The sequence below is a fragment of the Saccopteryx bilineata genome, chromosome 1 (assembly GCF_036850765.1).
Source record: "Saccopteryx bilineata isolate mSacBil1 chromosome 1, mSacBil1_pri_phased_curated, whole genome shotgun sequence".
Taxonomy (NCBI): Eukaryota; Metazoa; Chordata; class Mammalia; order Chiroptera; family Emballonuridae; genus Saccopteryx; species Saccopteryx bilineata.
The window spans coordinates 149,921,251-149,937,053 of NC_089490.1; the positions used below are offsets into that span (position 1 = coordinate 149,921,251).

The window sequence follows — 15,803 nt, forward strand, 5'->3', positions numbered from 1 at the left end:
GTCAGTACCGGATGCTGGAGAGTTCTTGAAATGTCATGCCATCAGGCATTAAGGGGGTAAGAAGGCCACACTGTCAAAGCGGAAAGAACGCAGACCTAAACCTGAAAACTTTTATTTGCTGTACATTCCAAGGTCGTCTCATGCTTTCACACCAGTACAAGCCTATGCCCCTGTTCCTGCTCAGGCCTCAGGTCTGGCCCTGCTGCTGTTGCTGCTGATCATCTTCTTCTTCCTGCCCTTCAGGTGGTGGAGGAGATGGCTCATCCAGGCCTGAGGAAGACGCCAGGATCTCTCCGGTGGATGCTGCCAAGCGGAAGACCACGGGGATCTGGCCCAGGGCTGGATTGGTCTCCTGCAAGCCCTGGATCCATTTGGCCAGTGTGGCTTGGTCATGGGCACCCGCCATACATATGGCAAAGACAGGGCCTTCCTCCACTGTTGGGACAGACAGGTTCTCAGAGTTTGTGCATTGAGGACTACACACAGCAGCTCCACACCTCATGCCCACACCCCTCCCAGGGCAAGAGCAGGGGCTTTAAGCTCTCTTTCAATTTTCTTGAGTGTCCAAGCCTTTGCACAGGATATGTACTCTGCCTAGACTGCCCAATCCATGCCTCACTGATGTGAAGCCTCCTGGTTCTTTAAAATTCCATCAGAAAGTTCTCCCATGTTCCACCTGAGGCTGGGTGTTATGCTCTTCCCCTGAGACTCCAAGAATATAACTTGCTCTTTCCTCCACTGGCCCTGTCCTTGTCACACTCGGTAGCCAGCACAGAGGTTCTCCATGACGGAGAAATGACAGGCCTGGAGCCTCTCAGGTGTGTGTGTCTTGGTACTTGGGCATCTGCTGGGTCTGTGTATGGTAACTGGGCTGAGTTTCATTTCAGACTGGACCCATCCTTAGATCCCACAGGCCACACCTCATCCAGTGCCATGTTTGGAGTCCTGCTCACCCCAGTTTTTACCTTCATTGATGTCAAACTCATAGTCATCCCAGCCACTTCTCCCATAGTCCAAGTCCAGTTGCATCGGGTAGTAGAGGTTCCATTCCTCTGGAATCTCCTCCACTTCCTACCCCAGGGAGGGGTGGGAGTAGGCAATGTCAGAGGCCAAGGATCTTGCAGCCACCTGCAGCCTCCCCTCTACCATAGCCAGGAATTGTCACCCACCCCCTCCCAATCTATGAACCCTCAATAGTTCTCCAGGTGGTGCCATCCCCCCATTGCAATTTGTGCCCTCACCTTCTCCTCAGGGGGTGCCAAATCTGCTCTGAGGATGTGGTAGTAGACACATTTGTTGCGGAGCCACAGGGAGAAGGGACCCTCGACGAAAATAGGCCGGGCTGGGTTGTGGTGGGCCAGGGCAGCCTGTTGGTCAGGACTCTGGATACCTGGTGTGAAGATATGCATGCCCAAGGAGCTCTGGCTGAGGGACTGTGTTCAAAGGCCCAGGGAGTCCACCCAATGGGCCTTGTAAGAACCCAGCTGCCCCCATGCACAGGGCCTTACCTACAATATACTGGTTGGTGGGATCTGCTGTACCTGTGGAGTCTTTAGACAAAGGCATCTGCAAAACAGAGTAGAGGTGGAAGCTGGCAGCCCCCAGCCCCTATGGAGGAACTGGGGGAATGGGGGAGGGGGAATCCCCGTGAATTTTGGGCTTGTCTACTGGGTCTATACATGTTCCTCAGCCCACCCATCCATCCCAATTAGCATAATAGCCCCTAACATTTAAGATGCTCACATAGTGGGAACCCTAGAGCCCACTAGCCTGCATTAAAATTGGCTCTGCCATAGGCTGTGTGACCTTGACCAAGATGCTGTACCTGTGCCTCAGTTTCTCCAACTCAAATAGAGGTAATAACAGCACTTAATTGAGATGGTTCTAAAATTCCAAGAGCAGTGCCTGGCACACAGTAAATACTCAGTGCTTATGGAATTTAGAAAAAAAAATCTCAGACTATTCTAGTTAGGAGACCCAGAAGCAAATCAATGTTTGCCTCTGTGAAGGACAGGGAGGGAAAGAATAACCCTTTTGTATCTTTTTTAGTTTAGTTTTTGTTTTTAGGTGAGAGTAGGGGGAGATAGACTCCTGCATGCACCTTGACCAGGATCCACCTGGCAATCTCATCTTGGGCCGATGCTCAAGTACTGAGCTCTTTCTAGTGCTCCAACAGAGCCATCCTCAGTGCCCAGGGCCATGCTCGAACCAACTGAGCCACTGGCTGCAGAAGGGAAAGAGATAAAGAGGGGAGAAGCAGATGATCATTTCTCCTATGTGCTCTGACTGGGAATTGAACCTGGGATGTCCATATGCTAAGCTGATGCTCTATCCACTGAGCCACTGGCCAGGGCCATCCTTTTTCATCTTAATTTTACACACTAAATGTGATTCAAAAAACTAAATGACATTTAATTTTTTTAAAGTGCACATATGCTTTGCATTCTAAAAGTGGACAAACGTTGGCACACACATCTTCCAGCCTTAAAAAGAACTCAGGTGGATCAATGAGTACATAGAATGGACCACCCATTATATTAAGTAAAATCCACAAAAGGCAAGGTGCAGAAGGTGTGTAATGCTTTGTCATTGGAGCACTTTAAAAAAAAAATTTATTGGGGTGACATGTTAATAAAACTATATAAGTTTTTAAAAATTATATAGGTTTCAAGTGTACAATTCTAATGATATATCATCTGTATATTGCATTGCTTACCACCCAAAGTCAAATCTGTCCCCATATATTTGACCCACTTTAGGAGAAACACTTAAAAGTACATGTTTAAGGGTGGAAAAATATTTTGCTCTTTGGCCGTTTTACTAGACAATATATTTATACTGATTTTTCATGTCAAATTTAACATCATGGAGTTTCTATAAACAATTGTTTATCTTTTTCTCATCTTAAAAATCTTGGTTTCTATGAGCCATGCACTTAAAACGTACCCACCAATATACATAAATAGTTTTGATGTTACTACTAACCATAATGCTAGGGGATTAAGTTCAAGATTTCTTTGCAGATCTTGTTTCTTAGAATACGTGCCACTAAGGATGGGCAGTCAAATGACAGTGATTTGAAAAATTGTTCTCTCACTGGTTATGCAATCAATTAGATACATAGCTTCATCCATTTCTGTCTTTTTCATTTTTTTATTTTATTTATTCATTTTTAGAGAGGAGAGAGAGAGAGAAGGGGGGAAGAGCTGGAAGCATCAACTCCCATATATGCCTTGACCAGGCAAGCCCAGGGTTTTGAACCGGCGACCTCAGCATTTCCAGGTTGACACTTTATCCACTGTGCCACCACAGGTCAGGCCATTTCTGTCTTTTAATTTTGTTTTTAAAAATACACTGGCCCTGCCTGACCAAGCGGTGGCACAGTGAATAGACCATTGGACTGGAATGCAGAGGGACCAAGTCTAAAACCCTGAGGTTGAAGCTCTGGCTGGTTGGTTCAGTGGCAAAGCATTGGCCTGGCATGTGAAGTCCTGGGTTTGATTGTTGGTCAGGGTGTACAGAAACGCCATTTGCTTTTCCACCCTTCCCCTTCTCCTTTCTCTCTCTCTTCGCCTCCCGCAGCCACGGCTTCATTGGAGCAGTTTGCCTGGGCGCTGAGGATGGCTCTGAGGCCTCCACCTCAGGCGCTAGAATGGCTCTGGTTGCAACAGAGCAACGCCCCAGATGGGCAGAGCATTGCCCCCTAGTAGGCATGCCAGGTGGATCCGGGTTCGGTGCTTGCAGGAGTCTGTCTCTCTGCCTCCCTGATTCTCACTTCAGAAAAATAAAAAATAAGTAAATAAATAAAAATAAAATAAAACCCCAAGGTTGCTGGCTTGAGTGTGGATTGTATACATGACCCCATGGTCTCTGGCTTAAGCAAGGAGTCACTTGCTCTGCTGTGGTCCCTCAGTCAAGGCACATATTAGAAAGCAATCGATGAACAATTAAGGAGACTAAGGTGCCACAACAAAGAGGTGATGCTTCTCATCTCTCTCCCTTCCTGTCTGTCCCTATCTGTACCTTTCTCTGTCTCACACACACACTCTCTCTCTCTGGCCCTGGCCAGGCAATTCAGTGGATAAAGGCATCCACCTGGTGTGCCAGAGGTTGCAAGTTTGATCCCTGGTCAAGGTATGTACAAGAAGCAATCAATGAGTACACAACTAAATGGAACTGAGTTGTGAAAGGAATTCATTCTTCTCCCTCTCCCTTCGCCCCCTCAATGGTTGCTTGTTGTATATGCATTGACTGTGCAAGCCCAGGGTTTCAAACCTGCAACCTCAGTGTCCCAGGTCAACACTATCCACTGTGCCACCACAGGCCAGGCTCAATGGAAAAAAATATAAAAATACACTAAGCATTTGCATACTTTAAAAGCCAACCCATATTAAAGAAACCCATGTTTCTCTTGCATTCCTGTTCTCTCTACCCCATCTCCTCTGCCTGCCTATAGATGATCACTTCTACCCATTTCTGGCTTATCTTTGCGAAACTAGAGAGATAGGTATATGCATTTTTATTTTCCCTCCCTTCTTACACTAAAAATAGCTGATACCACTGTGCACACGTCATCCTTTCACTTTTCACAAAACTTTGATTGCAGTGCCACAGTCTACATGCACAATTCATTCTTTTCTTTTTTTTTTTAAATTTTTTATTTATTTATTTATTCATTTTTTAGAGAGGAGGGGGGGGAGAGAGAGAGAGAGAGAGAGAGAAGGGGGGAGGAGCTGGAAGCATCAACTCCCATATGTGCCTTGACCAGGCAAGCCCAGGGTTTCGAACCGGCGACCTCAACATTTCCAGGTCGACACTTTACCCACTGCGCCACCACAGGTCAGGCTGCACAATTCATTCTTGATGGATATTTGGATTGTTTTTATTCTAAACCTGGCCAGTGTCAGTGATTTACCATGCTTTCAACCTTTCTGTATGTATTTTTCATAGTGAGGCAAGGGGGAAGTAGAATATTTATATGCATAAGATATATAATATATGCAAAACAAGTATATATGGTATCTGCTTGCAAACACATAGGATCTCTCTGGAAGGGGACATGGAAGTGATCACCTCTGGGAGAGTTTGGGGGGCTAAAGGGCCAGGAGAGGAGAAAGCTCTTCACTGTGTGCTCTTGTCTACTCTTTGGCTGGTTAATGCATTGCTTTAGAAAAATGAAGAAATGAGTTAAAAACTACCTTGGTCTTCTCTCACCTGGATACTGCCTCACCCACTATCATACGCCGTCCCCTGCCTCCATCATACAACACCGTCCACATGGCTATTAGCAGGTACCTTTGAAATCACAATTCCTTCTAGAAACATGACTCCCACCCTATCCCTGCTCTAGGCTCTCTCCTCACTAACAGGTTCAAAAACAAGCTCTTTAACCCATCATCCTCCTAGCCTCTCCTCCCCAGCCCCAACCCTCTGCACCAAAGGAACACCTTTCAGCATCTCCCCCAACCTTACAAGCCCTGGCCCATGTTGCTACCTCTTCCTGGAATACTCGTCTGGTCTCTCCTGTCCTAAGTCCAGTTTACCTTCACCTCTTCCAAAAAGTCCTCCCAGTTTTCTGCTCCTTCTGGGCTACCATGGCCCCCAGGGCTTCTCCACCTTAGAACCAGTGGCTCTGAGGGAAACTTGTCCAGGGTTGGCCTCCATGACCAGACAAGTGCTGTGAGGGGCTTAGGCTCTTTTTGGATCCCCGTGTGGGCTAGGATGAACGGGGCCCTCAAGACATGGTGGGGGAAAGGATGGAATATTTCATTTAGTCACTCAACAAACAACTGCTGAGCTCTGTGCCAAACCCTGTGCTGGGCCTTGGGAGACAAGAAAAACTGAGTCACAGTGAATGAGTAACCACATCAGTACAGGGAAGTGGTGGACAGGAAGGGGACCCTGAGGAAGGGACAGAGTTACTAAAACTGGAAGAATGTGAGGTCCCCAGGGAAAAGTGTTCCTGGCTGAGGGAACAGTGATTGTAAAAGGTGTAGATCCACAGAAGAAATTGGCACAGATCGCTTAAGGAACAGAAAGGAAAGCAGATGCCTGGATTGTAGTACATGTGGGGGGAGGGAGGAGGAGCAGAGGTCAGAGACCAAGCTGTGGTAAGGAGTGACAGCCATAGCGATCTAGCAGAGAGCTCAGCTTGGAGTCATGGCCTGTTAGGCTATGTAAAGGGGAGCCCAGCCCTGGGGGTGTGGACATGGGTGGATACCTGATAGACGGTGACCCTGGCGCTGAGGTCAGGCTCTATGTGCCGCAGGCCCAACCTGGCCAGGTCCACAGGGTCCTGAGGCAAGTTCCGGGGCACAGGGAAAGGGTTGATATTCTTGAAGCGGGCAAACCACAACTTCATGCGCACGAACTTAAGCATAGGGTAGCTTTTGCGCCCAAATATCTGAAGCAGCAGGAACTCTGTCTCCTTGTTGGGCATCACCCCTGTGCCAGATGGATGGCAGAAGAGCCTCAGGGAGGGGGCAAAGAGGGAAGACATGGGGACATGGGACATAGAGCAGTGGAGGGGCCCAGAACCAGGATGAAATTATAGAGATGGTCAGATGGAAAGAAGCAGAGACAGGGAGATTAGAAGTCAAGGAGTTGATGCCAGAGAGAGAGGAGAGAATCCAAGAGAACTGAGTCAGAAGGAGAGAGGAAAGATATGAGAGACAAAAAGAGAGATTGGGGGGTGGGGTGGGGCAGGCCACACAGAGAAGACATGCATCAGAGACATAGAGGGCCCAGACGTGGGGGTGGGAAGCAGCCACTCCCTGACCCTGAGCCTGCTGGCCTCACCGTGGTTCTCCATCTGCTCCAGGACAGCAATCCCACACTCCTGCTGTCGTGGATAATGAATAAAGATTTTCTGAAAGATGCTGCGAGGCTGGAAGACCTCCTTGGGGAAGATGTCAAGCAGCATGTTGTAGACAGTCAGGTCCCGCTCGACGCCGTACTCCCGCATCTTGCGCAGAGCCAGGTAGATGAAGTCAACATGGCCCCGCTTGTGCACATTGTGCTGCCCGAAGTTCTGCACGGCTCGTATAAAGCTGGCTTTGTCCTGGGCCCCATCTGGCGCCTGTCCAAACAGCTCTTCATGGGGTGACAGGGCCTTGGTGGGCCCTTGCAGGGGCTCAGGTGGGCTTGGGACCGGAGACGAGTCAGAGTTGTGGACGGCTGTGCTGCAGTGGAGGCCTCGAGAAGCTTGGGAGGACACCTGGGGACAGAGAGCCACTGCTGGAATCTGGTCCCTCCCAATGCCCCTCAAGGACTGCCGGCCGGCTTTTCTTGGGAAAGGTGCCAGTGGGCGTCCTAAAGGGGCTCCGAAGAGGTGTGCTGTGGTTACACACCCAAGATCAGGCACTGTTACAGACTGTGAGAACACAATGGGAAACCCCCATGGAGGCAATTCGACAACATTCACCATAGGGACAAGCACACACCCTGCATCTGACATTTAAATCTGACAGCTCTAAACACACCTGCACTGGCCCTGGCTGAGTAGCTCAGTTGGTTAGAACATCGTCCTGATATGCCAGGGTTGCAGGATGAATGACTGTTTGGCTGGTAGTTACCTGAGAGAAGGGGGCTCCCGTGAGGGCAGCGCTACAGATGCCTCCCCAACCCCGAGAAAGGCCCCGGGCTAGCAGGATGACTTGGGTCCAATTCATGCCTCCGATTGTTGGACAACCACCTGCACAAAAGAGAAGAGACAGCATCAGACTGGAACCCTACCCACTAATGAAGATGAAACCTCTCTTGGGTGGAGGCCACAACCAGACTAAATAAATAGGTAGCTCACCAGTCCCACTTGTTTCCTTATCCATAAGATACAGCTTATATGACTTAGTTAAGGGTCCTTGCATGATTCACTATCTAGAGGAATTTGCTGTAATGGTCCCTCTTCCTACCAGGTCATTTTTTAACTTTAGTCACATGCCATACAGTACACACTTTTTTTTTAAAGCAAGGGGGGTGGGGTGCAGACAGGGACAGACATATAAGAAGGGAGAGAGATGAGAAGCATCAACTCCAGTTGCGATACCTTAGTTGTTCATTGATTTCTTTCTTATATGTGCCTTGACTGGGGGGGGGCTCCAGTTGAGCCAGTGACCCTTTGCTCAAGCCAGCGACCCTGGGTTTCAAGACAGCAACCTTTGGGCTCAAGTCAGAGATCTTTGGCCTCAAGAAAGCGACCACAGGGTCATATCTATGATCCTATGCTCAAGCTGGCAATCTTGCACTTAAGCCAAATGAGCCTGAGCTCAAGTCAGCAATCTTGGGGTTTTGAACCTGGATCCTTAGCATCCCAGGATGACACTCTATCCATTGTGACACCATCTCGTCAGGCCACCTTTTTAAACTATAAAGTTCAATGTTTTATTTAAAAATATGTTCAGAATTATGCAACCATTACTGTAATCATTTTTGTCACTCTGAATAGAAAAGCTGTGCCCATTAACCATCACTTTCATTTCCCCTCATCCTCAACTCTAAACCAGTAATCAACCATCTCTATATATTTGCCTCCTCTGGGTATTTCATGTAAATGGAATCTTATGATATATGTTCTTTTGTGGCTAGCACCATTCACCATCTTTACAAAGTTTATCCATATTGTAGCATGATTCTGACTTCACTCCTTTTAAGTGCCAACAAATTTCCATCATATAGCCTGACCTGTGGTGGCGCAGTGGATAAAGCATCGACCTGGAATGTTGAGAATGCAGTTCAAAACGCTGGGCTTGCCTGGTTAAGGCACATATGGGAGTTGATGCTTCCTGCTCCTCCTCTCTTCTCTCTCTCCTCTCTTAAATGAACAAATTTTTAAAAATCTTTTAAAAAAATTTTTGTTGTATAGATAAAGTTTTATTTAGGTGTTCATCAAATTTTTTTTTAAATTAAGTGAGAGTCAGGGAGGTGGGGAGGCAGAGAGACAGACTCCCGCATGCACCCTGACCAGGATCCACCTGGCATGCCTTCTACTGGGCAATGCTCTGCCCATCTGGGGTCGCTGCTTCATTGCTTGGCAACCAAGCTATTTCAGCGCCTGAGGAAAGGCCATGGAACCATCCTCAGCACCCAGGGCCAACTTGCTCAAACCATTTGAACCATGGCTGCAGGAGAGGAAAAGATAAAGAAAGACAGAGGAGGGGTAGAGAAGCAGATGGTCACTTTTCCTGTGTGCCCTGACCAGGAATTGAACCTAGGACTTCCATATGCCAGGCCAATGCTCTACCACTGAGCTAACCAGCCAGGTTCAGCTGCATATTTGGGTTGTTCCTACTTTTTTACTATTTTGACTAATGCTATGAATGCTCATGTAGAAATTTATGTGTTAACATGTGTTTACACTTCTTTTGGGTATATACTTAGAAGTCATATTGCTGGGATATGTGTAACTCTACGTTTAACATTTTGGGAAGCCCCTGAAACTGTTTTACAAAGTAGATGCACCCATTTCACATGCCTGCCAGCAATGTATATGGGTTCCAGTTTCTCCACATCCTTCCCAATACTTATCTATGTTTTTGACAACAGACATCTTATTAAGTATGAAGTGGTATCTCCCTGAGGTTTGGATTTGTATTTCCCTAATGATTTTTTTTTTGTTTTGTTTTGTTTTTGTTTGTTTGTTTGTTTTTTCCCATTTTTCTGAAGCTGGAAACAGGGAGAGACAGTCAGACAGACTCCCGCATGCGCCCGACCGGGATCCACCCGGCACGCCCACCAGGGGCGACGCTCTGCCCACCAGGGGGCGATGCTCTGCCCATCCTGGGCGTCGCCATGTTGCGACCAGAGCCACTCTAGCGCCTGGGGCAGAGGCCACAGAGCCATCCCCAGCGCCCGGGCCATCTTTGCTCCAATGGAGCCTTGGCTGCGGGAGGGGACGAGAGAGACAGAGAGGAAAGCGCGGCGGAGGGGTGGAGAAGCAAATGGGCGCTTCTCCTGTGTGCCCTGGCCGGGAATCGAACCCGGGTCCTCCGCACGCTAGGCCGACGCTCTACCGCTGAGCCAACCGGCCAGGGCTGTATTTCCCTAATGATTAATGATGCTGAGCATCTTTTCATGTGCGTATCTTCATTGGAGAAACGTCTATTTAGGTCATTTGTCCATTTCTAAAGTAGGTTATTTTTCTTTTTATTTTTAAGTTCTTTACATACTCTGGACGCTAGACCCTTATGATTTAAAAATAATTTCTTTGGATTGTTTTTGTACTTCCTTGTTGTTATCATTGCAGCACAAGTTTTAAATTCTGATAAGGTCAAATTTGTTTTTCGTTTATAGCTGTTTCTGATATTTTATCTAAAATATATACCACGGCTGAGCCTGTCCTGCAGTGTTGCAGTGAATAAAGCATCAACCCTGAATATTGAGGTTTCCAGTTTGAAACCCCTGCTTGCCCGTCAAGGCACATATGGGAAGCAACTGAGTCAATGTTCCTCCTCCCCTTCTCTCTGAAATCAATAAATAAAATCTTTAAAATATATATATATATAAAAAAAACCACTGCGGAGCCCAAGATCATGAAGATTTACTTCTATGCTTTCTTCTATGCTTTTAGCTTACATTTAAGTCTATGATACACTTTGAATTTTTGTGTATTGTGTGAAAAATGGGTTCACTTCATGTGGGTAACCAGTTATACTAGTACTATTTGCTGAAGAGACTATTATTTCCCTATTTTATTGTGTTAGTACTCTTTTTAAAAAATTTTATTTATTCATTTTAGAGAGAGAGAAAGGGAGAGAGGGAGACAGAGAGGGAGAGTGGAGAAAGAGAGAGAGAGAGAAGGGGGAGGAGCTGGAACCATCAACTCCCATATGTGCCTTGACCAGGCAAGCCCAGGGTTTCAAACCGGCGACCTCAGCATTTCCAGGTCGACGCTTTATCTACTGCGCCACCACAGGTCTGTGTTAGTACTCTTGCTGAAAATCAATTGACCATAAATGTAAAGGTTTATTTCTGGGCTCTCAATTCTTCTTCATTGGTCTATATGTTGAGCCTTATGCCAGTACCACAGTTTTGGTTATTGTAGTTTTATAAGTTTAAAATCAGGAAGTATAGGTCCTCCAACTTTGTTCTTCTTTTACAAGATTGTTTTGACTATTCCTGCTCTCTTGCAATTACATAAAAATTTTAGAATCAGCTGTCAGTTTCTGCAAAAAGTCAGAGGGATTCTGATAGGGATTGTGTTGATTCTGTAGATTGATTTGGGAAATACTGGTATCTTTTTTTTGTTTGTTTTTTGTATTTTTCTGAAGTTGGAAATGGGGAGGCAGTCAGATAGACTCCCTCATGAGCCCGACTGGGATCCACCGGCATGCCGACCAGGGGGCAATGCTCTGCCCATCCTGGGCATTGCTCTGTTGCATCCAGAGCCGTTCTAGTGCCTGAGGCAGAGGCCATAGAGCCATCCTCAGCGCCCAGGCCAACCTTGCTCCAATGGAGCCTCGGCTGTGAAAGGGGAAGAGAGAGACAGAGAGGAAGGAGAGGGGGAAGGGTGGAGAAGCAGATGGGCACTTCTCCTGTGTGCCCTGGCAGGTAATCAAACCCGGGACTCCTGCACGCCAGGCCGACGCTCTACCACTGAGCCAACCAGCCAGGGCTTGATTTGAGAAATACTGGTATCTTAATATTAAATGTTGCCTGACTAGTGGTGGTGCAGTGGATAGAGCATTGACCTAGGATGATGCTGAGGTCCCAGGTTCAAAACCCCAAGGTTGCCAGCTTTGATGCTGGCTCATCGGCTTGAGCACTGGTTCACCAACTTGAGCATGGGGTCACTGGCTCAGCTGGTTTTTCTCTCTTGCTAAAACCTAAAAATAGCCTGACCAGGCTGTGGCACAGTGGATAGAGTGTCAGACTGGGACACAGAAGACCCAGGTTTGAGGCCTCAAGGTCCCTGGCTTGAGCATGGGCTCATCTGGTTTGAGCACGGCTCAGCAGCTTGAACCCAAGGTCACTTGCTTGAGCAAGGGGTCACTCAGTCTGCTGTAGCCCCCGTTCAGGGCACATGTGAGAAAGCAATTAATAAACAGCTAAGGTGCCACAGTAAAGAATTGATGCTTTTCATCTCTCTCCCTTCCTGTCTGTCCCTATCTGTCCACCTCTGTCTCTGTCTCTGTCACAAAAAAGAAAAAAAAAATTTTTTTACATTAGGTTCTTTTTATGTTTTAGCGAGAGATGCAGGACAAGACAGACAGGAAGGGAGAAAGATGAGAAGCATCAATTTTTTGTCATGGCACTTTAGTTGTTCATTGATTGCTTTCTCATATGTGCCTTGACGGGGGGGAGGGGGGTTCACCAGCCAAGCCAGTGACCTTGGGCTTCAAGCCAGTGACCTTTGGGCTCAAGCCAGCAACCATTGGGTCATGTCTGTGATCCCATGCTCAAGCTGGCGACCCCGTGTTCAAGCCGGTGAGCCTGTGCTCAAGCCAGATGAGCCAGAGCTCATCTTGAGAGTTTTTGAACCCTGGTTGTCAGTGTCCCAGGATGATGCTCTCTACACACTAAGCCACCACCTGGCCAGGCTTTGTGTTTTTTTTTTGTTGTTTTAAGGAGAGAGGAAGGGAGTAGGAGGGAAGGGAAGGAGGAGGGGGAGGGGAGGTTGGGAGAGAGGAATATTAATATGTTCTTGTATGTGCCCTGACCAGGAATCAAACCACCAACCTCTGAGGTTTGAGACAATGCTGCAACTAACTAAGCTATTTGGCCAGGGCAAGAACCTAATTTAAACCTATGCTATTCAAAGTGTGTTCCAGGGATCAGCTATATTGGCACCTTCATCTGGGAGTTTGTTGGAAATGAAAAACCTCAGCCCTAATCCAGACCTACTCAATCAGAATCTGTATTTTAACCAGAGTCCAGGTTTCTTCTGTGTGTTAAAGTCGGAGAAATTATCTATGTGCTGATGGATCCAAATGTTTACCGCCATCCCTCAGCTCCAGCCTGCATACCTAATTGCTACTTTGACATATACCCAGCCGTCTCAAACTTAATTTACTCTAAACTGTTATCCCTGCTTAAACTTATTCCTCCCTATCCTAGCCAATGATACCACCATTCCTAGTCATTCAGACCTAAAACCTAGGAGTCACTGCTGAGTACACTGTGTTCCTCACTTCCCCATGTAATCCATCGAGTAGCCCTGGTGACTACTTCCAAATCCATCTCAAATGCACCCATTTCTCTCCATCTGCAGGCCAGCACCCCAATGATCTCTTTCTCAGCCTCCTACTTCTTTTCTTACTCGCCTTCAGTCAGTTCTCCCTACCTTGGTGAGAGGGAAATTTAAAAATATGAACTAATTGCAGCATCCTTATTAGAAATGCCTAAAATTGTTAATGGTAAAATCATAAAATCAGACAGGGTCTACTACTCAATTCTCTCTTTTTTTTTTTTTCCAGAGACAGAGAGAGAGTCAGAGAGAGGGATAGATAGAGACAGACAGACAGGAATGGAGAGAGATGAGAAGCATCAATCATCAGTTTTTCATTGCGACACCTTAGTTGTTCATTGATTGCTTTTTCATATGGGCCTTGACTGTGGGCCTTCAGCAGACTGGGTAACCCCTTGCTCAAGCCAGAGACCTTGAGTCCAAGCTGGTGAACTTTGCTCAAACCAGATGAGCCCGCGCTCAAGCTGGCAACCTTGGGGTCTTGTACTTGCGTCCTCCGCATCCCAGTTCGACGCTCTATCCACTGCGCCACCGCCTGGTCAGGTATACTACTCAATTTTTATCACTCCCAGCTCCAGTTACACCATTTCTTAAATAAGCTAAGTTTATTCTAGTCTCAGTCTTTGCACTTGGAAATTGCACTTGCTTTTCCTTCTGTTTGGAAATTTCTTCCCACAGATTAGTAGTACATAGCCATCTCTGGTCATTCAGGCCTGTACTCAAATGAAAGGCCTTCCCTGACAGCTGCTCCACTCCCTATGTAAAGCCCTCATTACCCTGATGAATGCATTTTTTCTTAATTGTATTTTTCTGAAGTGAGAAGCAGGGAGGCAGAGACAGACTCCCACATGCTCCTGACTGGGATTCATCCGGCATGCCCACCAGGGGGTGAATACTCTGCCCATCTAGGGTATTGCTCCATTGCAACTGGAGCCATTCTAACACCGGAGGGGAGGCCATGGAGCCATCCTCAGCGCCCGGGCCAACTTTGCTCCAATGGAGCCTTGGCTGTGGGAGGGGAAGAGAGAGACAGAGAGAAAGAAGAGGGAGAGGGATGGAGAAGCAAATGGGTGCATCTTTTATGTGCCCTGGCTGGGAATTGAACCCGGGACTTCCATACACCGAGCTGAAGCTCTACCGCTGAGCCAACCAGCCAGGACCTGATGAATGCATTTTCAGCAACTACTACCATAGGAAATCATTGTTCTTTTTATTTCTGACTTATTCAATGTCTGGCTCCCCCAGGAATGGGAGGATTTTTGTCTGTCTTCCTCATGTCTTTGTCTCCAGCACAGTACCTGGTAGATGACATGTGCCTAACAAGTATCACTGGAATGGGAAGAAAAACCAAATTTCTACAAAATGTCAATAATCTACAAATCTGAACCCCGTGGTGGGATGTACCTACAGCAGTTCTGAGGCTGGCTCCCAGGATTCTGGGTTCGTTTGGAGTAATAGGCAGAAGCGGGTTCGAATTCCAGCCTAACTGCCCACCTGCGGCGTGACCTCGGGAGAGAGCCTTAACCTCTCTGAGCCTCAGCTGTCTCATCTGCAAAATGGGAGTTGAAAAGACGTGAGAAAGTGGGTACACGAAGAGCGGCCTTTCTTGGCACGTCCCCGCCCCGCCCCCCAAAAGGTCATGGTACCCTGGCCCAGCAACCGGGTCCCACTGGGGCCGCCCTCCCGTGCTGCCGACCCAGAACGGGCCATTCCGGGGATTTGCAGTTTCCGCTCGCCTTCCCACATGTAACCTACCTAGCAAGGCGGGCGGCCGTGGACTTAGAGCCAGTTGATTCTTGCCACTGGGCGCCGACATGTTGCCCGGAGAGCTTCCGGGTCACGGGCAGCCAAAGGAGACAGCAATTCAAGAACGCGGGTTTAAAGAGACCCCGCCCAAAGAGGAGCACCAGTAAGAAGAGGGAACGACAGTGGTACTGCCTCTTATCCAGCCAGGCCCCGCCCCTAACAAGGCAATCCTCATCCTGATTTGGGAATTGAATATGGCTGGGAAAAGAGTGACTAGATCGTGCAGGGCTGGAAGGCTGGACTTGGGGGGCCATTAACCCAGCTGGCGGCCCCGGTTTTCCCACCTGAAATGTGTGTAAGGGTGAAAGTACTCCTATGTGTGTGAGAATTGCAGCGTCTGGGTCCCTGGATTTGTACCTTTCTTTGCTGTAGGGCTGTGATCCCCGTTATAATCACTTTACCTCCCAGCACGGCGACATTAGAGATGGTGCAGCTGGCATCAACTCCGATGGCTGTAGGAGCTGGGCAGTCGGACAGAGGAAGCATCGGGAGTGTCTACAGAGCAGTGACTCTCCCCGCTGGTCCCTATGGCGTCCCCTTTCGTGGTTCAGCCTCCTGACTTCACCTGGTGCCAGCTTCTGGGCGTTCAGCCAATGCGTGTTCCACAGCTCCAGCCGGCCTGGGAGGGCCTCGGACTTAAGCAAACGCTTCCAGGGAGTGCGGGGGCGGGGCCGGAGGGCCGTACCTCCCCCCTTCCCCTTTGTCCCTACGTGCCTGTCCATCTTCTTCCTGGCCGTCAGCGCCTTCAGGCGGTACAACCTGCTCCCTGCTCTTCGTGGAGACAGTCAACATCAAACTCCCTGAGTCGGTTGGGCCC

The 15,803-nt window shown here is 48.0% G+C and overlaps 1 protein-coding gene across 4 annotated transcripts; it reads right to left on the reverse strand.

Annotated features, from left to right (window-relative positions):
* Nucleotides 1–96: 96 nt before the first annotated feature.
* Nucleotides 97–15,497, reverse strand: ECSIT (ECSIT signaling integrator). Of its 4 annotated transcripts, none has more exons than XM_066274065.1 (9): nucleotides 15,388–15,497; nucleotides 14,589–14,729; nucleotides 7,575–7,693; nucleotides 6,799–7,216; nucleotides 6,221–6,444; nucleotides 1,509–1,566; nucleotides 1,242–1,390; nucleotides 966–1,071; nucleotides 97–435 (listed from the first exon to the last, which is right to left on the reverse strand). In XM_066274065.1, exons 3-9 carry the CDS (start codon nucleotides 7,668–7,670, stop codon nucleotides 188–190), a joined length of 1,299 nt encoding a protein of 432 aa, XP_066130162.1. In that variant the 5' UTR covers nucleotides 7,671–7,693; nucleotides 14,589–14,729; nucleotides 15,388–15,497; the 3' UTR covers nucleotides 97–187. The 4 variants fall into 4 exon arrangements, with proteins under 4 accessions (XP_066130162.1, XP_066130135.1, XP_066130142.1 ...); XM_066274038.1 differs by having other exon boundaries at nucleotides 14,585–14,729; nucleotides 15,388–15,493; XM_066274045.1 differs by lacking the exon at nucleotides 15,388–15,497 and adding an exon at nucleotides 14,936–15,086 and having other exon boundaries at nucleotides 14,585–14,729.
* Between the last annotated feature and the right edge of the window lie 306 nt (nucleotides 15,498–15,803).

Coding starts and splice junctions, on each gene's coding strand:
- ECSIT (XM_066274038.1), bottom strand. CDS start 15,426: ATGCCAGCTGCACCATCTCTAATGTCGCCGTGCTGGGAG. Junction 6,445..6,798: donor GGAGCAGATGGAGAACCACG/GTGAGGCCAGCA, acceptor CATCTGGCACAG/GGGTGATGCCCAACAAGGAG. Junction 1,391..1,508: donor CACCAACCAGTATATTGTAG/GTAAGGCCCTGT, acceptor TCTTCACACCAG/GTATCCAGAGTCCTGACCAA.